The 25,583-nt window shown below is 38.0% G+C and overlaps 1 protein-coding gene across 2 annotated transcripts in view; it reads left to right on the top strand.

The window, feature by feature from the left end:
• Positions 1–25,583, top strand: part of LOC126088257 (palmitoyltransferase ZDHHC8) — a 288,604-nt gene that overhangs the window by 108,366 nt on the left and 154,655 nt on the right. For both annotated transcript variants that reach the window (XM_049906397.1, XM_049906390.1), the window contains exons 3-4: positions 5,084–5,241; positions 11,375–11,547. In XM_049906397.1, coding sequence (XP_049762354.1) covers positions 5,084–5,241; positions 11,375–11,547 — 331 coding nt within the window. The remainder of the gene's footprint in view (positions 1–5,083; positions 5,242–11,374; positions 11,548–25,583) is intronic.

Here is a 25,583-nt window from a genome sequence, read left to right as displayed (position 1 = left end):
CTCCGATGGCTCTTCGCCACCAGTTCTCCTGTCTTCCAGTTCCTTTCAGGGTTCAGAAGTGATCTATACTGATGGCTCCACGATTGCTGGCTTCACAGGTTTTGCTTGCACTTACGTGCGACACACGGAACTTTGTTCCTTGCCAGATGGCTGTAGTGTTTTTACTGCAGAATTGGTAGCCATCTTGCGCGCACTGGACCATATCCGCTCCTGCTCAGGACTATCCTTCACTATCTGTAGTGACTCTTAGAGCAGTTTGCACGTTATCAGCCAGTGCTTTCTTTGCCACCCGTTGGTCATCTCTATCCAGGACTCCCTTTCTCTCCTCGCTCAGTGTGGATGCTCGGTGGTTTTCATTTGGACCCCGGGCCATGTTAGGATTCCTGGCAATGAACTTGCCAATCGACTGGCTAAATTAGCTACTACCAGGCCATCTCTTGCTATTGGCATTCCAGAAATTGATCTTCGCTTGGCATTACGTTGTCAGGTTTTGGGCCTTTGAGCTGCAGAATGGCACACTCTTTCTTCACCGAACAAGCTTAGGGCAATTAAGGATTCTAAAACTCAATGGTGGTCCTCCTTACGGGCCTCTCGTAAGGCCTCTGTCATCCTATGCCAGCTCCGCATCGGCCTTACTTTTTTGACTCACGGTTATCTCCCCCGTCATGAGGACCCCCCTCCCCCCCCCCCCCCCTGTCGTTGTGGATTGATGTTGACTGGCTTACGTCATATTGGGCTGCCCCAACTTAGCCACCCTGCGACAGACTTCTAGCTTTCCAGACTCGCTACCCCTACCTTCTGACAATGCCTCAGCGACGGATCTCGTTTTACGATTTATTCTTGGTGGGGGTTTTCATCACTCTATTTAAGGGAGGGTCCTTCCACCTTGTCAGTGAGTGGAGGGGATGGCAGGCCCTCTTGCTGCCCCCTTCGCCGACTGGATTGGCTTCAACTGGGCTTGGTGGTTCACTCTGGCCCTCTGCCTTCCCATTCCTCTCCTTACGGGGTCTGCTATGTCTTGAGCATCTCTTATCTGCTGTGCTTCTTCCTTCCCGCTCCTGTCATTAGTCACTTTCTTTCCCTCACCTTTTCTTCTGCCCTTTTCCTTCCTTCCCTGTCATTAGTTTATGATTTTATGGACATTGTAGTTCCCTCTTCTGATGTGGGATCTTATCGGTTTTAGTTAATCTAAGGTCAGAGGAACTGATGACTGTGTAGTTTGGTCCCTTCTCCAACCAACCAACCTTTCCTGCTGAAGGAATTGTCTTTGCTTTCTTTGGTGGCAGAGAATTAGCAGTGTTTCCACTGCTTGGATTGTTGTCTTGTCTCTGGGGTGTAGTAATGCACCGAAGTTTCACCTGTGGTCACAAACTGGTGCAAAAAATCTTTTTCATTTCTCCTAAAATAGGCCAAACATTGTTCCAATGTTTCCATTCTCATGCATTTTTGATCCAACGTCAAGAGTCATGGTACCTGTCTTGCAGATAATTTTTTCATTTCTAATTCTTCAGTTAAAATATGATATACCCTTTCAGATGGCATCTGGCAATTGTGAGCAGTTTCACGCACTTTCAATCGGCGATCCTCCATGACCGTTTTGTTCACTTTTGCAGTGATTTCTGGAGTAGTGACACATCTTGGCCGACCACTGCGTGGATCATCATCTAAGCTCTCTGGACCAAATTTAAATTCATTTGTCCACTTGGCAACAGTTGAATATGAAGTAGTAGGGTTTCCCAGTGTATTCTGGAAATCAGATTTTTTTTTTTCTCCCCCTTCAAATCAATACGTGGGAACAACAACAGAGCCACATCCCTGCCACAGCTCTCTTCCAAGAGCACTGGTATGGTACTTGTTTAGAGGCAACAGTTCAGTGATTATCATGTGAACAACACATTGTGCTAGTGCTGACCTCTGGTGGTGATTTCAAGAACTTTTCAAACAAGCCTCATAAGAGACAAGTCTTACATTTCGGTCATTCAGAGGTGAAACCCTTGAGGAGTAGGTTCCTGAGGAACTGGTTGGGAATAGGAGATGCATAGGAACTTACAAAGATACACAGATTGATAGTGGAGTACAAGTTTTGGAGTGGTTGCAAGGATTTCCAGTGACAAACCCCAAAACACTTATTTTACTCGTAGAACAATTCAGAAAACACAGAAAAGAAACAGCAAAAGTAATCCAGAAAATAAGATCCTTTCAAAAACCTCATCTTTTGGTAATGCAATAAAATTTCTTCAAAAATAATACTGAAAGTTTGCTAAAAACTGTTAAAACATAATTGAAAGGATATCGAGCAAGAAATTGTTTAAAAATGGATGTGGCAAAATATGATTAAATACAAGGACACCGATCAAAAAACTTCGCTAATATTTAATAGATGCTTCTACTGTCAAGTTGTAACAATTAAATTAGTTCTCAGTAATGCCAGGAAATGCTGGGCTTTCCAACAAAGACAAAAATTCATAAAATCATCAAAATACTCAAAAAAGTATAAGAAAGCAAGTGATGAAGACGCAGTTACAGCATGATTATTGAAATGTTCAGAATTTAAGATTAAAATGAGATATGCACTTGATTTTTGAGAACCAGAAAAGATTGCAGAAGGATAAAAAAAAAAAGCATTGCTACACCTGCAACTTGAAAAGGATGCAAGCAAAATGTCAACTATTACATAGGAGTGTTACTTTTAATGGAGGCATGAAAATGCTATTGAAGCTACTACGGAGAAGAGTTGAAGAAACTTTGTCTAAACAATTCATTTCTGTAAGGGAAGATTCTGCACATAATAGATTTTTATTTCGAGATTCATAATTCAACACAGGACATTAACCAGCAAAACTATAATAGCATCATTTACATTTTGATCTGAAGAATGTGTTCAATAGGCTGAGAAATGGTACACAGGACAATAAAAGGATTTTATTTTAAAGTGAAATTAACAAACGTAGTTCATAAATCTGTAACATACACAATATCTAAAATGAAAATTATGGCAAATTCTTCAGCTATTTTAAATAAAAATGATGTAAGATAAGTCATTCCTTACCACATTTACTGTTCAACTGTTTTAGAAAGAATGTAAGGATTTGGAATTTGGAGCTAAAAATAACTGGACCTTATAACTATATTTTTCTCAGAGACATTCAGGTCTCTTCGTTATCTACAATAATGACTGAAGCAGAAGAAATGGATTAAAATTTGTGCTGCAGCCGGAACTCAAACCTGAGTGTTCTTGCTTGTTAGGCAGAAATGCTAACCATTACACCACCACAGCACTGTGGTTGATATTGCTGCACGAACTACCCAAGTTGAGCGCCCTCACCAACCCAGTTAGATTCATATCCTCTGCTGATTTTCCCTTACATTGTCACTACTGCCAGGGCTCTCCAGCATTGGAATAGCACCCCAGCATTGGACGTAATGGGAAAGTCCTGTACCTCAGGTGATCTTATAGATCTTATAATTATATTTTTCCCTGAGACATTTAGGTCTCTTCATTATCTATGATAATGATTGAAGAAGAAGAAGAAATGCAAGGGAATAATTGGACCAATAATTCTAGGGAGGAAACTGGGTGGCATTAAGGTAAACCCTCTTGCTTTTTCAGATGATTTTGCAATACTGTAAGAAAATATGACAAAGCAATTACAGAAACAACTCTTCTGAAAAGAACAGCCAATAAAACTAGATCAGAATTTCAGTTGAAAAAACCAAATTCATGACAAATATAAAAATACACAGAAGTATGTAGAAACATAAATGGTACATTACAATAATTAGTAAAGTAAAATGTCTTGGACAAACCATGCAGCAGAAAAGACTGGAAGTATTTGCTATAGATGTAAGAGTAAGTAAAATGAAAAGAGCGTATGGATTAATGAAAAATATCTATATGAAGAAATGCCTGTCCAAACAAATAAAATATTCTTCTGCAGGGATAAGAATTTTCATATGCCTTTGATGGTTAACAATGAACTATAATCTGGACAGAATAGATATGTGAAAGAATATTTGAAAAATATAGGATGCAATGCAAACAACATTGTTAGAATATGAGAAGTAATGAAGAGATCTATCAAAATATCCAAAAATATGAAGTAATGGCAAATGAACAACTCTATGAATAAATGAGAACAAGGTGACAAAACAAACATACCTTTATTTCTGAAAAATGAAGCCAATAATTTCGTTGATTACGGGAATCAGAGAAGAACTAGAAAGAAACTATATTAATGAATGTTTGGTTAAGAATAAAATACAGAGTTTAGAAGGCTTTCAGGATAGAAAAAATAACAACTCGGAATGCATTTTGCACCCATGAAAGGAGAGGTTACTTGTGCTCTAAGACGATCTTCTTTTAGTATCTGGTGAGGCCAAAGCTTAACATATTCATTGCTTAGACATTCACTGCCATTGTGATTCTTGAAGATTATTTTGCTAATGGATCACATGTTCTTTGACATTCCAAGTGTACATCTGTTTCATATCTTATTTCTTGAACTAATATTTTTCATGGGAACTATCTACCCTCTACAGAACGAGCTGGAGACTTCGGAAGTTCTTGTACTCTTCATGTCATGTGATTCACTGTCAAAAGTAGTTTGTGAATTTTTTCTAAAATCTTGTTTGAGTGGCTGGATTGGTAGGCATTGAAAATTTTACATCTTTTAGTTGCACTTAGGCTTTTTTTTATTTTTAGATAATTTTCAGTACAGTAGCTAGTAAACACACAGGTTCACAGCTTGCTTGGATAGTATGTTGTCATTGTGTGCATTCAATAGAGGTCCATTCATATGTAACACAGGGCATTGTCGATTTGCATCCTGCATTGTAAAGAAGGAACAACCAACAAATCAAAATTGTTTATGGTAAGAGGGTTATTTAATTGTAATATCACAATAGAAATTGAGTGTTCATGTCTCAGGATATTACTTTATACTTTGTTGAATTGTTATTGTTGAAGCTTCTGTTATATGTTCTGTTACGATTATTTTCTTTCTGCAGGTGATTAGAAAATAATTTTTGTAAACAAGCATTTAGTCACATGTTGTTATTTGTTAATGTTGTTGTTGCTGTGTAGCTTCCCCAGAAGAGGACAGGGAGGATGACTTCAGAGCACCTCTATACAAAAATGTTGAAATAAATGGGATTACTGTTCGTATGAAGTGGTGTGTCACCTGTCAGTTTTATCGTCCACCACGGTGCTCTCACTGTAGTGTGTGCAATGTTTGTGTTGAGGTAAGTAATGCTAGTCCACAATGATGCCATAATACCAAAATTGGTTTTCAGTGAAGTTAAGATACTGATTGGTCACATGCATAAAAATTATAGCTTTATCATATGCTATGAAAGTACTATATTGGTGGAGGAGGAAATGGGGTTTGTAATAATTGCTGTTTATGAAACCTATTATCACTGTCCCTTCCTCCCCATCCTCCTCTCTTGTAATCCCAACCCCTCTGAGATGTCTCAGAATGTGGTACTACTAGTCCTGCATAAAGTTCCTATAATTTTTTGTCTCTTGTTGCTTGTATCTTACCATAAATGGAAATGTGGTAAAAAGTAATGCACCAGTTGTTAGATATTTAAGAATGTGTGTGAAGTGTCTACAGATTAATCAAGTTGTGCAGCTGCTGTTTACTCAAAAAAAAGTCAGATCTTCTGTAAATGCATCAAAGACTGCAAAGCTCATAACGAAATGTGATAAGGCTTGACACATGTAGTGGACTGCCAAAAACAAATGCACGGTTTTTACCTGAGCCCTCTCCTCCCAAGTTCTTTAACTTCAGCTCCATGCTACAATGAATGTTTAGCCTTAATTCTTCCTAAAATGTAGTATATCTTGCTCAGGTTTTCTTAAGCTTTCATTTTTAGAGGCTGTCTCAATATTGTCATATTGCCTCCCAGTGAACAAGGTTGGAAAGCTAGTGCGCCATTTGTCTGTATTTCATTGCTCGTAAAATGATTACCTTTGGGTAGAGATTAGTAACCAGTCAGCATAAGAAGTGTGGATGAGTGTAGAAAATGACATAAGAGTTACAACTAATAAATCTAATCTGTTTTAGTTGGTTCTCAAATGATGGAAACGTTCAGATAGTTAAATGTTATCCAAGAAAGTCTGAAAAATTGTCAGTTTTAAGGAGTCTACACTAGAAAATTTAAGCAGACTAAAAGTGTATTATGAGTACAAAAAGGCAGTTGTATCCATAATTTTGTCACTGGAATATGCCTTTGGCAAAAGTGGAATGATACTGGCACTGTTTACAAATTTTTTACTTGATGCCGTCGTGTATATGAATAGATGTTACTGATAAATATAGTTGAGTTTTGCAAGAAATGGTTATTTTTGTGTGGTGACTTGTTCTTGTAAACTGTGTAAATGTTTCTGTAGTCATTGTTTTCAATTCATATTCTTGAAGTAGTGTCTGTATACAAATGTATAACTACTGTTAATTTGAGTCTCATTAAAATATACCAGGATACAGAGTTGCATTTTAATGAATTTCTTAGTGTGTGTTTTGCCCCATGTACAGTGGTGTGAACAAACGATTGGGGGTGGAGGGGGAGGTTTTCTCTGTATATGGGGATGAAATGTTTTTTGACACACAAATTTGACAATGACATAATAGCCCAGAATATTATAAAAGTGTGACATTTGTCTCAAAATTTTCATTTTATTATTTGCTTCAGTAGTACTTCACAGTTTGTAGCTGGCAGTCTTCCTGCTTTGTTGCTGAATTAACTTCTGTACATAAATCTCACCCCTATCGTAAGTGCAAAACTGTGACAACATGCTGTAAGAAAGAGCCGCTGTTCAGAATAGTGTAAAATGTGAACAGAATGTTATTGAAGAAAGGGGAAATGTTACGAAAACAAAAAAAAGTAATGAAAGTTTTCCAAATAGTTGGTGCTGTAAGCATCCTAAAGTAAACAGGTTTGTTAACAAATGACTGATGAATCACAATACAATGGCTGTGGTATGAGTAGCACATTAAATCGACCACATTGTGCAATGTGCACGACTGCACAAGTTTGGCGTTCGACAGTTGTGGCACTGTTAGTTAGGTAAGCCCATCCACAACAGCAAGGTTGTACCACATCAGATGGGAAAAATCAATTTTAAATCATCCTGAGGCCAAAACCTGCATAAAAAAGAAACAGTGACATTGCTTTCTAATTGTTCTGAGAATGGCGCAAGGCGTGTTCAGTATGCTAGCCACCGTTTTCTGCCACAAGTTGAAATTGGGAACAGCATGTTCCACAACATATCAGTGTATCAGGGGCATTCAGAATGCGTTGCACAATGCGTGCCTTCAATTCAGCTATGTTTGTAATTGGAGCACAGCATCTTTCAGTCAGCCCCACTGTCAGAAATGATGTAAATTAAGATTAGGTGATGGGGATGACCAGACCGTAGGTAAATGATGGCCGAGAATTCGAGAATTTCTCTGTAGCAGCTACTGCAATGGCTGTGCAGCATGTGGACGAGCACCACCTTACAGTAAAATGATCCATTCACACATCCACGCTGTTGAAGGGTTGGAATGAAGTTTGTGTAAAAAAGACTGTTGTAGCATTTATCAGTTACAGTATGGATAACAAGATCCTCAGGACCCATCTCCTTGAAGAAATATGCCTCTATGATAAGTGATGCTGTCAAACTGCACCACACAGTTACCTTCACAGAATGAGGTACCAGTTGATGTGCAAGCAGAGTTTACTTTGCCTGTATTCTGTAATGCTCTGTATGGACCTGTTCTTGGAGATGGAAATAGGCTTTGTGTGTCCACAATGTTCCATGGTCATTCATTGTTCACTTCCACATGAGCAACAAATTCTACACCAAATGTTTCTTACTGACAGGTCAGTGTCAAGCAGCTATTTAACATGAGTAATTTTATATGGATAGCATTGCAGAATGTTTCATAAAATTTAATGCACTGTGCTTACAGGCGTGACAAAAGTTCGGGCAATTCCCCATACACTTCATGTTTGCACACTACTGCTGGACCCCTCCTGCAATGCTGATGTTGGACCAGTTGTTTTCTTTCCTCTGGCACGTTATATTACAAGAGAACCTGCCTTTTCAAACTTCATAATCATTTCTCCAGACCCTTGGCAGACATCAGACAAATCCTTTTTCCATACCTGTAAGTGCCCAGAACTTCTGCAGAGTTACTGGTGCACCCTCACCGCCCTTGTAGAAGAACTTTACCAGCAGTACATTGAGACAGTCATGTTAAGTGTCTCGGACACAAACTGAGGAACAGCCATGTACCCTACATCTTGTATTTTGCATTTCTGCTACTTACAGCACTATGTTGTGGTATAATTATCATTACTTTTTTGTTTGTTCACATAATTTTTCCCCTTCGATAATATTTCATTCGAATTTGACATCATTCTGAATAGTGGTAAGTTTTTTTTTAGTTTTACCCTGTCCAAATATAAGAAAACTTTATGTAGGTCTAACCATATGAGTGCATTTTTTAGACACTGGGCTCAGATACAGGAGGACAGAGGATTATAATCTGTTTGCTATCCTGATTTAGGTTTTCTGTAGTTTTCTTGTCACTTCTGCAAATATCTTGGTAGTTCCTTGCACAAAGCTAAGGCCAACCATCTGCCTCATCCTCTCGTTAAAATTTTGTGTATTTTCATATGGGTTTTTCTTGTATTAAGCTGTCATCATTATAAAATAATTCTTGACCAAATAAATTACTAATAAATGACATGGTCAAGAATTTATTAGGTTGTTTCTGCTTTGAAGTGAAATGAAAATGGATGAAACAATAAACATTACGAGGAAGTGCTTTTTTTCATGTCCATCACTCTCACTAGACAGCAAGAACCAGAGTACAGAATGTGTGGTAAAAATCAGTAGATAGCTACTTCTAACAGGAAACCTCTTGCAACCAAAGTTTCCTTTTACTCTCGAGTTTATTCTAAGCCATCGATAAAAAGTGTTGCTTGCTACATTTAAAGTTTCATTAACTGAATTCTCTGTTTGTGCTTACCGGAAAATAGTAACAATATTAAAAAGAAGAAACTTTCTGATGGTCTGCAAAATTACATTTATCATGTGAAGGTGGCCTGAGAAGCTGGAGGCCAGTTCATGACCAAATAAATAGAATTCTCCAAAACATTAGGAAGTGTTTTCCTTTTTAGTATTATTTTTAAAGTTTCATTCAATGCCACTAATCAAACCTAGTGAGCTAACTGGTATCTAAATTCTGTAAAAAATTACTTTCCTTTGCTTCGGTGTTTGAATTCTATTGAAGGATTTATGCCCCTATGAGACAGTAAACTTGATAAGTACCAGTTACTCTCAGTACTGTTGGTGAATATATGAAGTTAAACACTAAAACATTTATCTTCACAATGTACACTTCCGTAGTATCACTGGGTTGTGACCCTGGATTTATTTCAATTATTGCAACTTGTGGCAGAAATAGGTGTAGATAACAGAAAAACTCACTGAAAACTTACATTATCATATTAATTATTGTTAAGGCGATTTTCACCTTTCCTTATGTAAGCAAAGATTAATTTTGTGTCACATGTTGTTCCCCACACCACATGACCTATGTTGTGCCTGCACTCTCAACATACCACCATGTCATGACTGCATCTCTCTCCTCCCCCCCCCCCCTCCCCCCACCCTTATACTAATGAGCTTAGATTCCATATAATGTGCTCACCATGTTTTCCTACATTCTCCACCTCATCCCTCTGGGTGTTTTACCCAGACGTTGAATTTTGACTGATGTCACAAGGTCCTAAAGTTACATGTCCCATGACCTTCCAGCTTCTGTTCCTCTCAGTTCTTCAGGATTAACAAGATGCTACCATCACTTACACTGACAGTTTTGACCTTGGCTAGGATGGGGTATGCTTTTCCATCTTCCGTTGGTCAGGAGCATTTGTTGCTGGGTACATGTAGTGTTTTTGTGTGTGGAGCATTTTACTAAACAGATTGCACTTGATCATGTTTCACTTTGTAGTAACTCAAAGAACAGTCTCCAGACTACTCGTAGCACTGTTGATCAGACCTACTGCTGAATAGTGCTCTTTCTTTGGTTCCTCTGAGGAAGAATCCACTATCTTCATCTCTGCATTGGTCATAACAGATTAACACATAGTTTTGCTTTTGTAATGGGCCATCCCTACATTGAGCATATGGAGCCTTATAAACAGTAGTTAGACATCCTGGTGGAATGCCTTGTCTTCGTGGCTCTTCATGCTAAGCAGGGTCTTCTGAATTATTTGCCTCTGATATTGGCGGGTGACCCACGGATTTCGAACTGGTCCTCTGTTTTCTCCCTGAAAGTGGTTTTTATTCGTGGATATAATGTTTTAAATGATGGGCAAGTTGGTTGAGGTCAGGGCAGCTCCGACTGTGTGCTAAGTCTGAAGACTCTAGATGCTAGGCCAGCTTCTTTGGCATGCCTTTTTCATTGTTTCAGTTGCTTTCAGATGAGATTCGCTCCTTCTTTCTGCAGCTCTCTATTTTCATTTTAGTAGTAGTAGTAGTTTGTGCTATTCCTCTCTTTGCCTATCATAAAGCACGGTTTGAAAACATACAGCAGAGACAGAACACTCACCTGGCCCCACACACTCTTACTGACCTGATTGTCTCTAACATTACTTAATAAATGTCGACCCAACTGATATCTACTGCATTTTCAGCCTCCTCATATATACTGTAGTGAATCTCTCGGCTGGAAGGCATTCCTTACCGTGTAACTATCTCCACCCTTAATCAGGTTGACGAAGTATCAGATGTGGGTGGTGTTTCTCTGGGTGCAGATGAGTCCTGGCAGATTGTTCATCTGCTCTGTCGTACATATTGGCCTGACCCACGTATTTGAGTAACACTTAAATTCTCAGCTCTGGTATTAATATTGCTTTCGATGCCTTGATTTGGACAAATTTTTAGCTTATGTGCCTCTAACTCAGGATGAACTACCTCTTGACAGAGAGACTGCTTCCCCCCCCCCCCCCCCCCCCCCTCCAGCTGCCCCTTCCTCCCAATTACCCTTTGCACCACCACCTCTGGGCCCCACCTCTCCTCCTTCCTGCTTACTCGAATGGGAAGTAAGCTTAATATGTAGTGCAGAGGGAAGTAAGCATAATGCGTAGTGTAGTGGGAAGTATTTCCCTGACATGCTGCAGTAGGGGGGAATGCCCGCCAGGCAGTTGTGTTAAGGATTGATCATGCTGTATAATAAACATAAACATTAAAAGTTCTCTTATTAGTACATAATATTTACAGTAGTGTAACAAAAATTTTTCATTCCATAACATTTGATTTGTGTCTGTGTGTTTCAGTTTATGACACAGCAATAATTGAAAACTACTTACTTTTCAGACCTTTGATCATCACTGCCCATGGGTGAACAATTGCATTGGAAGAAGAAACTATCGTTTCTTCTTTATGTTTCTTATATCTCTCAGCATGCATATGACAAGTATATTTGCTTTGTGTTTAATATATGTTTTGAAAAACAAGGAGAAGCTAACTGAAGTTCACACTGTTATATCGTATCCTTTTTTTAATATTTAATGTATCTGCTGGTTTCATAGTTCTGTTGCTTTGGAAAAACCATTCCTAATATCGCTAAGATTTGAATTAAATTAAGATAACATTTTGTCTTATTGGTTCCTTTAATTCTGAAATTTGGGATTTTCTTGGTTGCTGATTAAATAAGGTTAATTTGGTTCATAGGGACTATGTCATAAACATTACATACTTCATTTCTAAATACACTGTCATTGTAAAAAGTCACAGCAACTTTTAGTGATTCCAACTACAGTTACTGTGCTTTTCACTTTATCAGTTATGTTGCGAATAAGTTGTACTGTTTTCTACAGAGGTTATGTAATACGCTATAGACGTGGGACACAGCACACTTTTTTTCTGAGGTATACAACACTTTTTCAGAGACGTGCACAATCAAAACACTAAAACATCAACTTTTTAGTACCTGTTTAATTTCAGTAGGAATATCAATAATGTAAGAAAAGATAAATTGCTATGTATCATAAAGATAACATGCTAAGTTGCGGGCAGGCACAGTTAAGTCACTTACACGCAAGTTTTTGGCCACAGCCTTCGTCGGAAAGAGAGACACACACATCATTCATTCACACAAACAAGCACACCTCATGAACACATGACCACAGACTCCTACATTTTGGCTCAAGTTACCGGAGTCGGTGGTAATGTGTGTATTAGATACGCTTGTTTGCGTGAGTGAATGTTTTGTGTTTCTGTTCTTCTGATAAAGGTTGTGGCCGAAAGGTTACATGTAAGTTTCTTCTAATTGTGTCTGTCTGCAATTTAATGTGTTATCTTTATGGTAAGGAGCAGTCAAGCTTTTCCTACATTGTTGAATTCATCTCTCTTACATTCTTTACTCTGCAAAGCGTGGGGTCTTGTGCTAATTGACTGTATATACTTCATCTTTGGCAATGAAAAAGGCTATAAATTAACTTTAAGGTGTGTTTATATGAAATATTTTTCTTGCTGAGCTAACCTGTTTCTTGTAATTTTCAGAAAAACCTTTTGATGGACACAGTTTTATGCTGTGGGTTATAGCTATGGTTGTATTGTTTATATACTGTCTCCTAAAGATATTATAATATTCATTTTCTCCTAACTGTGTGAATTTTGATGATATTGCTGGTAGCTGTACATTGAAAGAACTGTGCGTCAAAGATATGAGACATTTCACATTTTTACGAGTTGTCTTATTGTAAGTGGCCTTTCAACTATCCAGATAGTTTTTGGAAAAAATTATTTTCTGGTTGATCAGAGGTGAAAAAGAGTTAAAGAAACACACAGATCAGTGTGACTGAGCTGGGGAAGTTGTATTGTTAGCATTTCAAAATGGTACAAATGGCTCTGAGCACTATGGGACTTAACTTTTGAGGTCATCAGTCGCCTAGAACTGAGAACTACTTAAACCTAACTAACCTAAGGACATCACAAACGTCCATGCCCGAGGCAGTTCTAGACTGTAGCACCTAGAACCGCTCGGCCACCCCGGCCGGCTGTCAGCATTTGTGGTGGACTCGGATTCATGTTATTATGCTTATTAACACTATCTTGTTGTAAGATAAAATTATTTTCATTTAAATCTATACACAGAAAAACACCATATGTTATGTGATGAAGGGTACTTCAGGCACCATTGTTTCCAGTTCACACCTAGGTTTTTCTCACTCACATATGTATGCGTTAAGTGCATCAATACTTTGTTGGCCATTATTCCCTCACTGAATTACAAGTTTTACATTCCAGCCCATCGTATTATGCAGCCATAAACAGATACTGACTTACATCTGTACTTCAGGCTTCAAATTACCGATCACAATGTGGCGCAGCTCCATTTATGCTCAGTGTAATGTTATAAATACAAGGGTAAAATCAAACAGTGGAAAATACAGGATGGAATAATGACAGTATTATGAAAAGTGTAGTTGCTATTCACCATATAGCAGAGATGCTGTGTTGCAGATAGGTGCAACAGAAGTACTGTCAAACAAGCCTCTATCGGAATGACACACACACACACACACACACACACACACACACACACACACACACACACAAAACCAAGGCCAGACTGCGAGTAGAAGTGCACAATGGGAGAAGCAAACTGGGTCGTGGGTGTAAGAAGGAGATTGGGCCAAAAGGAGGGAGGGATAGCAGGGTAGATGTGGAGGACAGTAAAGTGCTACTTGCAGAAGCATGCAGGGGCGATATGGGGAGAGGGTAGGGCAGTTTGGTGTATTCGGGAGGTTAGACGGAGAGCAAAGGGGGTGGGGATGGGGTTCATCAGCACATTGTGTGTGTGCGCAGTAGCAGGCTATATATTGCTGGAATGGGAACAGGGAAGGGTATAGGTGGGTAAAGGACAATGGCTAATGTAGCTTGAGGCCAGGAGGGTTATGGGAACGTAGGATATATAGCAGGTAGACTTCCTACCTGCGCAATTCAGAAAGGCTGATATTGGTGGGAAGGATCCAGATTGCAGAGGTTGTAAAGCAGACTGCCCAACATGATGTTCTTCATTTCAGTTACGGCTTCACAACCTGTGCCATCTGCATCCTTCCCACCATGATCAGCTTATCTGAACTGTGCAGGGAGGAACTCTACCTACATTATATCCTGATGTCAGTGGGAAGGATACAGATGGCACTGGCTGTGAAGCAGGCTTTGAAATGAAGCAGATTTCCCAACATGACGTTCTCCATATCGGTGACTGCTTCACAGCCAGAGCCACCTGCAACATTCCCACAAACACCAGCTTTTCCGAACTGCACTGGTGGGAACTCTCCCTACAAACTATCCTACATTCCTGTAACTCCCCTGGCCTCAACATTTGTTAGTCATTGCCCTTTACCCCACCTATCCCCTTCCTTTCTCCATTCAGTACTACACAGCCCTCTAATCCACCAACGCACACACAGTCTTTCTACTTTTCTCCTTTTCTGCTGCTGTCCCCTCCAGACTGCACCTAGCTGCCCTACTCTCTCCCACCTCGTCCCTGTTTGCTTCCACAAGCAGCACTTTACTGTCCCCCACCCCACCCTGTTACCCTTCCATGCCTATCTGCGACTCAGCATTTCTGCTGTATGGTGAGTAGCAACTGTCCTTAGTCAAATAAAAGTGTAATAAGCATGTACTTTAAATAAAACTGAAGTTCCCATATTAACGTAGAACAAACTTCATCCTATCAGCTGTGAATTCTCCTGTTTGAAGCTGTGTATTGATATGTGCAAATGCTGTGCGTGGATTACTGTGCTGATAACTGCATTTGAAACATCTTTACTCTGTATGTGACTGTGACAGCTGCATCAAGTTGATAAAAAGATCAACCTGATGGCTGCTCTCTAGTAGTTGCTACACAGAACTTTTATTTAAATTCTCAAACAGGGCAGTGAAACTTAGTTAAACACTTCATGAGATTCTCAAGAATTGAGATTTTTGTAGAGACTTTTCAGCAAGACAAATTCCCATCCCTAGCAAATACATTATGTGTATTCTGTTATATATTTTCCATTCATTTGCTTTCATTTGTCACGAAGTCACTGTGGCTAGCATTAAAAAGGAACACATTTCTGAATAATTATTACTCTGCAGCAGAGTTCCCAGCTTGGTGCATAGTTTTAATTTGCCAGAAAGTTTGAAATTGGAGCATACTACGCTACAGAGTGAAAATTCATCCTGGAAACAATACCATGGTTTGGGGCTAAGCTAGGTCTCTGCAGTATACTTTCTTCCAGGAGTGCTAGTCCCACAATGTATGCAGGATAACTTCTTTGAGATTTGAAAGGTAGGGGTTGCTGAACTGGCAGAAGTAAAGCTGAGATCGTGGGTTGTTGAGTCATGCTTGGACAGTTAAGTTGTTACAGTACTTGCCTGCAAAATGCACAGGTCCCAGGTTCAAGTCCCATTTCGGCACACTGCTTTTAATCTGCCAGGAACTATCAAATCAGTGTGAAAATTGTTGAATGTTGTCCTGTATCACCCTCTTGTAATTGTTTTTAGAATTATGGTACATTTTTCATACCTTTGTTCAGACTTTTTCTGAGAATAAAATTCTAACAAGAACATAGAATGGTGCCCACAATAATTCTTTGTTCCTTGAGTTCTGAGTAGCAATCGACACAGTTGTGTACTTCAAGTGAATAGTGAACAAAATAAAAGTTTATAGAATATATAATGTGTGTTGACTTTGAGGGATAACTCAGCATGCTATTCTTAACCTGCTAATGTACTTATTCCTGTATCAAAACTTTCAAAACCTTATCTGTTTTCTTTCTTGTAGTTTTACACATTTTCGAAAATGTATTGCTTTGGCAACTCATTCCCATGTTTAGCTTGAAAATATAAGGAGATATTGTAGGTTGAAGTGGGTAAAAGGTATTATCCCAAGATAACTGTGGCTCATTGCTAATCTTTGTTACAACAAATATGAAAATTTTCTATTTGAACATACAAATTAAAAGGTAGATAACATATACATATAAAAATCACACTAGAGTGGTGTTATAAATATGTTTTTGTGTTAGATTCTGAAGCTTGGGAGTGGTGCACAAGGGGTCCTGTCACGTGGGGCAGTGGTATTGTGTTTCTCTCTGAATATGTTTCCCACGTTGATCCTGTTTCTTGTAGTAAACTGTGCATTCTTGTCAGATTGCTCTTCTCTTCAAGTTTAATGACTTCTGGGAAATGTATTTGTGTCAACTGAAGAGGATGGGGCATTCATCTTGGTCAGCTTGACTTAGGAGAAATGACACTCCCTTTGTATTTATCAATTAATTTTTCTGATAGGTTCAACCTAAGTTCCTCTCATTGTGTCTTTGTAGTCAGTCACAAGCTTTGGCTTTTTTTAGTCTCACCATGTCCATAGTGTGGACAGTTTAAATAAATACCATGTCGTCTTGTATTTCTAATGCAGTGCTAGAACTTTTCCTCATCTTTCAACTGCAATTTTGCTCCTGTGCTATTTTTTATTTCAAAGGGATTGTGGCATCTCTTTTGGGGTCCTTTTTTACTGTTACATAACTATTGGTGGACTTCAAAATTAGGAGATCTATTTACTGTGGGCAAGTTTAAAAGCTGTCAGTAGACTGTAACCTTCTTTCAGGAGTGGTATTAAAAGTGTCAAAACAACTTGTGATGACATTGGAAAAATCAATAAAGTCTGCATCCAGCTTTGTCTCTTCCCCCATATAAATAATAGTCTGCATCCAGCTTTGTCTCTTTCCCCCATATAAATAATCAGGGACCACATGTATCCACTAGAAGATTCACAAAGCATGTAGAATTTTATCCCAAATCTCACCCTTTTCATTGGGATATACTGTACCCAACAAAGTTGTCCCTTGTACAAAAATAGACTTTCGTCCACCGTAATGTCTCATTGAGGAACATTGGAAGTTTGAATTTTTTTCAAAATGCCATTAAAGTGGCCAGATTTGTTCAGCTTAGGACTTGGGTAATTTATAGCACCATACACTTTATCAGAAAAATGAAGGTACTATTTGAGTTGGCAAAACCTCTTTTAAGTTATTACATCATAGAAAAATGGAGTTGATATTCTTGCCTGCTACGTCCAAAACATATGCAATTCAGGTTTCTGAACAACACTTTGCAAAACGATTAGAGCAAGGAAAATTCGAAGATCTTGACACAGTAGCTACAAAACATTACATCAGATTGTTGAAACACATTGGCTGATAGGTTTAGCTATTTCCACATGAATCATTTCAGTCAAGTCTCTGTCAAAAAAGTTTACAAATGTTTGGAGTTCACTATCAGCAAAAGGAATCGTACTGTGGGGATTATCAGCAAACAGAAATCTTGGGTGGAGTGCAATCAGTATTTTGATCCACAACATGCCGCACTCTCACCTGAAACCAATTTATATCGGTGTCTTCCTCACTTGATGAAAGTTCAAGAAAGACATCACTAGATTGCGAAGCAGGGATATCTTCCTACTGCTCTTCCTCGCTGAAATAATCACTATTCATTTTAGAAGACTACAGGCAGACATAATACTGCAACAGCCACAGCTAAATGCTACAAAACAACTTGGTAATGTTGCAACAACTTCACAAGCACAAGCCAGTAGCAGTAAACTAACAAAACGTGAAACCGCAAAAAATTCCAACTAGTGACAGCAAGGGGAGCTGCAAAGATTATAATCTGGATGCTGGTGCTAACTAGTGGCAGTGGCAGTTTATAATTGGGATGTTCGTGCAGGGATGCATAAAATTTGGAGACCAGAGTTTTCTCTGGGTAATTATTTAGGTCACGATGCAGAATATTCGGATGTAAATACAACTTCATGCATATCTTGAGGGAGAATTACAAAGCCATTACTGATCACAATATATGTAAATGACCTTGTGGATGACATCAAAAGTTCAGTGTAGCTGTTTATCGATGAAGTTGAAAGTATCACTGATGTGGAGTGACATGTGCAGAGCGTGATGCTTGATTTATGGGCTGGAAGTTGGCTGTCTACAGAAATAAAATTAATGTATCACACATAAGTAACTGGAAAGATCCATTATTATTACATTATACTCTGTGGTCAGTCAATGCAAAGTGGTAATAATAGTAAAATATTCAGGAGTGTGTGTGTGTCTGGAGTGCTATAAAGTAAAACTGTTAAAGTAATAGTAGGCAAAGCAGAGTTTGAGATAAATTGTGTGTTGTGAAGGGTTTACTGTTGACGGGGCTAGAACACATTTAACTAAGAAGTATCCAGCAACATACTATTTTCTCTCACATATATACTATGGAATGATCATGAGTGGCAGATAAGAGAAATAAAGAGAGAGAGTGGCTACCCTCCCTGTTTACCTTTCCCCTGTTGCTTCATAACCTGGGTTATGAGTAACTGAATCAAGTTTCCCTTCTTTCCCTTTTTTTTTTTTTTTTTTTTTCCTCTCTCCTCCCTGCCGAAGGAACAAAGTTCCAAAAGCTAGGATAAAAATTTTCTGTTCTGTTTTGTGTATCTATCGGCTGTACTGAGCTGAGGTAAGTACTGGCCAGCCCCTCTATCTCTTTGTTAGTATTTGTTTCACATCTCTATCTCTTTGTTAGTATTTGTTTCAAATCTCTATCTCTTTGTTAGTATTTGTTTCAAATCTCTATCTCTTTGTTAGTATTTGTTTCAAATCTCTATCTCTTTGTTAGTATTTGTTTCAAATCTCTATCTCTTTGTTAGTATTTGTTTCAAATCTTTATATGAGATTTTCCATTAATCATTTAGATAAGAGAAATAGAATGTCATACTGAGGCTTAGTGTCTGTCATTCTTCCAGTGTGCCATTAGCAAATGGAATAGGAAAATAGGGTGTGTAGTAGTAGTAGTAGTAGTAGTAGTAGTAGTACCACCACCACCACCACCACCACCACCTGAAGTACCCTTTCCACACACTGTAACATGTCTGGTGTGTGTGTGTGTGTGTGTGGGGGGGGGGGGGGGTGTTAATAATGAAATAAAATGTTTAATTCACTTATTAGCACATACTTATATTCTGTTTTATGCAGTTGACAAATACTTCAGTGAAGTAAAATTACATAGATCAAACAGTTCCCCTATGCAATACTTGTAGCCAAACTGTAAAGTTTAATCCATTGAAAGAAAAACCATTTGCAATATCTCACCATAATATTTGACTCTGTGGTTTTTGTGTAGTAATGTATGATCCCTTGTGGAGGATGTGTGGGGTATTGGAATTTTCATCTACTGCATTTCTGTCATAGCGTTTGAAGATCTCTTGTGATATTTTTTTCTGATTTTATGAAGAAATAGGTCAGCTTATCACACTTAATCATTCTTAGGACATGAATGTGGGTAATTTGGTTTGCTGACCAAACATTATTGATGGTTGCAGTGACAAGTAAATGTTAAGATTTTGTGTTGATAGGTGTGAAGAATGGAGTGAAGTTTAAAACTTGGACGAAAATTTAAGATACGCGCAGTGGGATCAGTTCACTGTGTTTTCTGCTGTAAACTGTTTGGTTCCTTAGGTAATTTTCAGGCCCAGACGGCAGTCTTTAGGTACTATTAAGAGTTTCTAATGGCCCCTAATAGTGCTAATACATTTTTAGCAGATAATCTCTCAGCCTTTAGTACATTCATTGGTTTACCAGTAATTTGCTAACTGGCAGGGCACTTCTACATTATGTGCTTCCAGTATTTATGGAATTTTATGCAGTGTGTGTCCATTTTATCAGTAACACTCATTTTTATGCTCCCTGTGTTTTACTTTCTCTTTGCTTAGCCCTTTTTCTCAGCTATTGTTGACTGCAATTTTCTTCTACTGCACCACACATGGCAGCACACTGGCAAAATAGGGGCTCACATTTGAGAGGGCAAGGATTCAGTTTTCCAGTGTAGGTTTTCTGTGACTTCCCTAATTTATGTAAGGCAAATGCTGAGGTTGTTCCTTTAAAAATACAGCAGCCAATTGCCTCTTCATTCTTCCCTATTTAAAACTTCGTGATCCATGTCAAACCACCTTCCGTTGTTGTTACTCAGATGCCCTTGTAATTAACAGGACATTAAATGTAAACTTCCTTCCTACATTCTGTCCAACTTCGCTTGCTGCCTGTGCGTGATAAATTTTGCTGTGTCCCTTTTCCCCCCCTCCCTGTTACATGCTTATAACTGCTTTGATTGCTCATTTGGCCAGTAGCACAGAGCAGGAGTTAATTATTTAAAAAAATTGTAGTAACTTAATTTTAATGAGCAAATTTTTTTATGGTGAATTGTGGGATCATAAGATACTACATTTGAAATGTAATTTCTAGTGAGAGTATTATGTATACAATCTTGTGTCCCTCATGTCCTTGGTGTTTTCTGCTGTGTGCATACATTACTTTTCTGCTGTTAGGAACATTGAACAATTAGTTATCTAATATATTTTAGTGGAACTTTGTATTTCTTTAATAGTTCATTTACAAGTAAAACTATAAATTGAAGGAATGTTTTTAAGTAATGTCTGTATCAATATGGCCGGCCCCAGTGGCCTAGCGGTTCTAGGTGCTTTGGTCCAGAACTGCGTGACTGCAGCGGCCGCAGGTTCGAATCCTGCCTCAGGCATGGATGTGTGTGATGTCCTTAGGTTAGTTAGGTTTAAATAGTTCTAAGTTCTAGGGGACTGATGACCTCAGATGTTGAGTCCCATAGTGCTCAGAGCCATTTTTTGTATCAATATGGAATCTAGTAAAAAGTGCAGTGCTGTAAGAGTACAGCAGTGAGTTGTCAGTGTGAATGCCACAGTTATTTCCACAAATACCTAATGACACCATGATTTGTGATAAATGCAGGAAAGATGTACTCAAATTGAAAAAATAGAGCCAATCAATGATGAAAATGTTGAAGAGGAAGAGTCTCCTGGTTCGGAGGTAATCATCCTGGACAAAGACCCAGACTACCATACAACTTCAGTGGTTGTTCAAATGCTTAATACATCAATAAAATATTCTGAGGTTTCTCAAGCCATGGCAAGTGGATAACTGCCCACGAGCTTTCTGCAGAGATCTCTGCCATTGTTACGTGGTTGACTGTGGGTGGAGTGCCACTACTGTGCTTATATAGCCATGCCGCCATCACTGATGTAACTGGTGCGTAGTCCCATGCCATATGTGGCAGTTTTTGGTGACATGACCACTGCGCCTGGTTCAACTCCCCAGTTGCAGTATCCCAGGCCATACTTAGCTGCAGTCCACTGTCTTTATTGAGGATGTTGTCTGATGGTGTGATCTCTATTGCTTATGTATTATGTTATCCCAGAAGCCTTTGGTCTGTTTTAAAAATAGAAGTGTCATCAAATGCAATTTGGTGTCCATTTTCCAGTGCATGCTCTGCTACAGCTGATTTTTCGGGATAGCGCAGGTGAAAACACTTTTCATGTTATGTGTGACACTGTTCAGTAGCTCGGACAGTCTGACCGACATAAAACTGCCGCCACCCATACAGTATTTCATGTATTCATATATTCAGGTGTTCTGAGGCTTCATTAGTTGCCGGATCTCTGGTGGGGGCTAGAAGACTTGCCATGAGAGCAATGAATTTATACTTAATACATCACCTAAAGGACTAGCTGAGTCCCAAACTGGTAAGAAAAGAAAAATCTAAACACTATGCCAAATCAAATGTGAATAAAATCTTTGTCAATGAAATGTAAAATTTTGTTACTACTGAAACTTCATTAGGTGATGATACTGATATTGACAAATCTGGTAAAAAAAAAACACTCAACTATTGTTTTTTAGTTGTACAAGTAGGCCAAAAGATTCTTACAAGTTCACCTGAAAAGTGAAATAAACAGGAAGACAAACAGCAAATTTAATGCTTCTAATTACATTGTTTGGCAACCCAAAGAAAATTTTGAAAGAAAAAGAATATATGGTAGATCCAAACAAAAGCCAGAGAAATGTTTACCAATAGAAACTGTGCATTCATTTTATGATAATGATGTTAGCTAGGCAATGGCATGTATTAAAGACTGTGTGACTGTTATGGAACAAATTGGAAGTAAAACAAAAACATCAGAAAGACTTGCATTGTGTAATCTTAAAGCAGTTTACAAACAGTTTTTTCTAAATTTACTGAGTTGAGACCAAAACATTGTTTATTGGCAGGACAGAGAAGCACACACCCTGTTTGTGTAGGCACAACTCACCAAAACATAAAATTTTTGATAGAAAATGCCAAACTAAAACAGTAACAAGTGGCAACATAAACAATTACAAATGACACATTGCAACATGGGAAACTGTGAAATTTGTCAAGGAGAAACTGTAATATGTAAAATTATACAAGACATGTAAGAGTTCAGTTCTGCTAGTGGGTGTCAGTTGACAGCTGCAATCTGGAAATCATGCAGATAACTTCTGAATAATGTATATAGATTTATTATCTAGTAAGATGTTCTCTTTGATTCGGTTTGACTACTTTGCCAAACAATGAAGAGCATTCTTTAACTCTACAAAAGAAAATCTTAATGAATCAGAATTAGTTGTCACATGTGAATTTTCAAAAAATTATAATGTAATTCTACAGGATCAAGCTCAGAGTTATCACTGGACAAGCAAACAGTTCACTGGACATCCTTTAGTTATTTATTACAAACACGAAGACAAAATTGAGCATCTGAGTTTCGCATTGTTTCAGACTGCTTAGAGCACAATACAGTTATCCACAGCTTGTGGTCTAGGGGCTAGCATTGCTGCCTTTGGATCACAGGGTCCTGTGTTTGATTCTCGGCCGGGTTGGGGATTTGCTCTGCTTGGGGACTGGGTGTTTGTGTTGTCCTCATCATTTCATCATCATCATTTGTGGCTGTGGCTGGATTGGACTGCGTAAACATTGGGACTTTGTACGGGCGCTGGTGACTGTGCAGTTGAGTGCCCCACAAAATAATAATAATAATAATAATAATAATAATAATAATAATAATAATAATAATAATAATAACAATGTAGCAAAAATAATACATCAACAATTTGCCATAAAACATAAACTAATAAAACAACACGTTCCCACATACAAGTATGCACCACAAAATGTACTGGAGAATGATGAATACAAATTATACTGGAACAGAACGATTATAACAGATAAAACAACAACACATAACAAACCTGACATCATACTCACCAATAAAAAGAAGAAATTAACACAACTAATTGAAATATCCATACCCAACACAACAAATATACAGAAGAAAACAGGAGAAAAAATTGAAAAATACATCCAACTGGCTGAGGAAGTCAAGGACATGTGGCATCAGGATAAAGTCGACATTATCCCAATTATACTATCAACTACAGGAGTCATACCTCACAATATTCACCAGTACATCAATGCAATACAGCTACATCCAAACATATATATACAACTACAAAAATCTGTAATTATTGATACATGTTCAATTACCCGAAAGTTCCTAAATGCAATATAACATATACCATACAGTTACAAGGAAGTCACGCTTGACCGAGGTCCGCGTCACGTTCCATTTTTAACCAGACTTAAGTCTGAGAAAAAAAAAAGTCAAAAAGATAATAATAATATTAAGACAGCCACCAGAACAAGCACAAATAGAACACGAACACGTGTTAGATATAGTAGAGAAATTTCAGCTGACATATATAGAATACAAAGACACAAATACAGACATTAGACCATTCTTGCATAGACCGCCAAATAACCCACAAGTCGAAACAACAATAAAAACTATCAACACAATCATAGACAACAAAATAAATGAAAATAAAACTATGGAAGAGTTACAACTACTGATTTATATAGGAGTACTCACTACACTAAATATACACACTAGGCAGAGATCAGAACCAACCAACACACAGAAGAAACCCACAAAACCAGCATGGCAACACAGGCTACAGATCAGAATAGAAAAACTGAGAAAAGACATTGGACAGCTAACACAATTTATAAGAAATGAAATGTCAGAAAAAAAAAAACGAAAAAGGTTAGGTAAAATCTCACAACAAGAAGCGATAGATCAATTAGATGAAAAGAAGCAGAAATTACAAGCATTGGGCAAACGACTTAGGAGATACAAAAAAAGTGAAAATAGAAGGAAACAAAACCAAACATTCAACACAAACCAAAAGAAATTTTACCAGACAATAGATAACATACACATTGAAATAGACAATCCACCAAGCATAACAGACATGGAACACTTCTGGAGGAACATATGGTGAAACCCGGTACAACATAACAGGCATGCACGGTGGATACAAGCAGAAACACACATACAAGATGATACCGCGGATGCCTGAAGTGATAATTTTGCAACATGAAGTCACCCAAGCAATTAATTCTACTCACAATTGGAAAGCCCCTGGAAAAGACAAAATAGCAAATTTCTGGCTAAAGAAGTTCACCTCAACACATTCACATCTAACTAAATTATTTAACAGTTACATTGCAGACCCATACACATTCCCTGATACACTTACACATGGAATAACTTGTCTGAAACCTAAAGGTCAAGCAGACACAGCAAACCCAGCTAAATATCGCCCCATAACATGCCTACCAACAATATACAAAATATTAACTTCAGTCATTACACAGAAATTAATGACACATACAACACAGAACAAAATTATAAATGAAGAACAAAAAGGCTGTTGCAAAGGAGCACGAGGATGTAAAGAGCAAGTGATAATAGATGCAGAGGTGACATATCAAGCTAAAACTAAACAAAGGTTGCTACACTACGCATACATTGATTCCCAAAAAGCTTTTGATAGTGTACCCCACTCATGGTTACTACAAATATTGGAAATATGCAAAGTAGATCCTAAATTGATACAGTTCCTAAACATAGTAATGAAAAATTGGAAAACCACACTTAATATACAAACAAATTCAAATAATATCACATCACAGCCAATACAGATTAAGTGTGGAATATACCAAGGAGACTCATTAAGTCCTTTCTGGTTCTGCCTTGTTCTGAACCCACTATCCAACATGCTAAATAATACAAATTATGGATACAATATTACTGGAACATACCCACACAAAATCACAGATTTGCTATACATGGATGATCTAAAACTACTGGCAGCAACAAATCAACAACTCAACCAATTACTGAAGATAACAGAAGTATTCAGCAATGATATAAATATGGCTTTTGGAACAGACAAATGTAAGAAAAATAGCATTGTCAAAGGAAAACACACTAAACAAGAAGTTTACATATTGGATAACCACAGCGACTGCATAGAAGCGATGGAAAAAACAGATGCCTATAAATTTCTTGGATACAGACAAAAAATTGGAATAGATAATACAAATATTAAAGAAGAACTAAAAGAAAAATATAGACAAAGACTAACAAGAATACTGAAAACAGAATTGACAGCAAGAAACAAGACAAAAGCTATAAATACTTATGCTATACCAATATTGACCTACTCATTTGATGTAGTGAAACGGAGTAACACAGACCTAGAAGCACTCAATACACTTACACGATCACAGTGCCACAAATATA

Source organism: Schistocerca cancellata, chromosome 1, assembly GCF_023864275.1.
Source record: "Schistocerca cancellata isolate TAMUIC-IGC-003103 chromosome 1, iqSchCanc2.1, whole genome shotgun sequence".
Lineage (NCBI taxonomy): Eukaryota > Metazoa > Arthropoda > Insecta > Orthoptera > Acrididae > Schistocerca > Schistocerca cancellata.
Note: the sequence above shows the minus strand (reverse complement) of the source record. Positions and strands in the feature narration are given on the sequence as shown.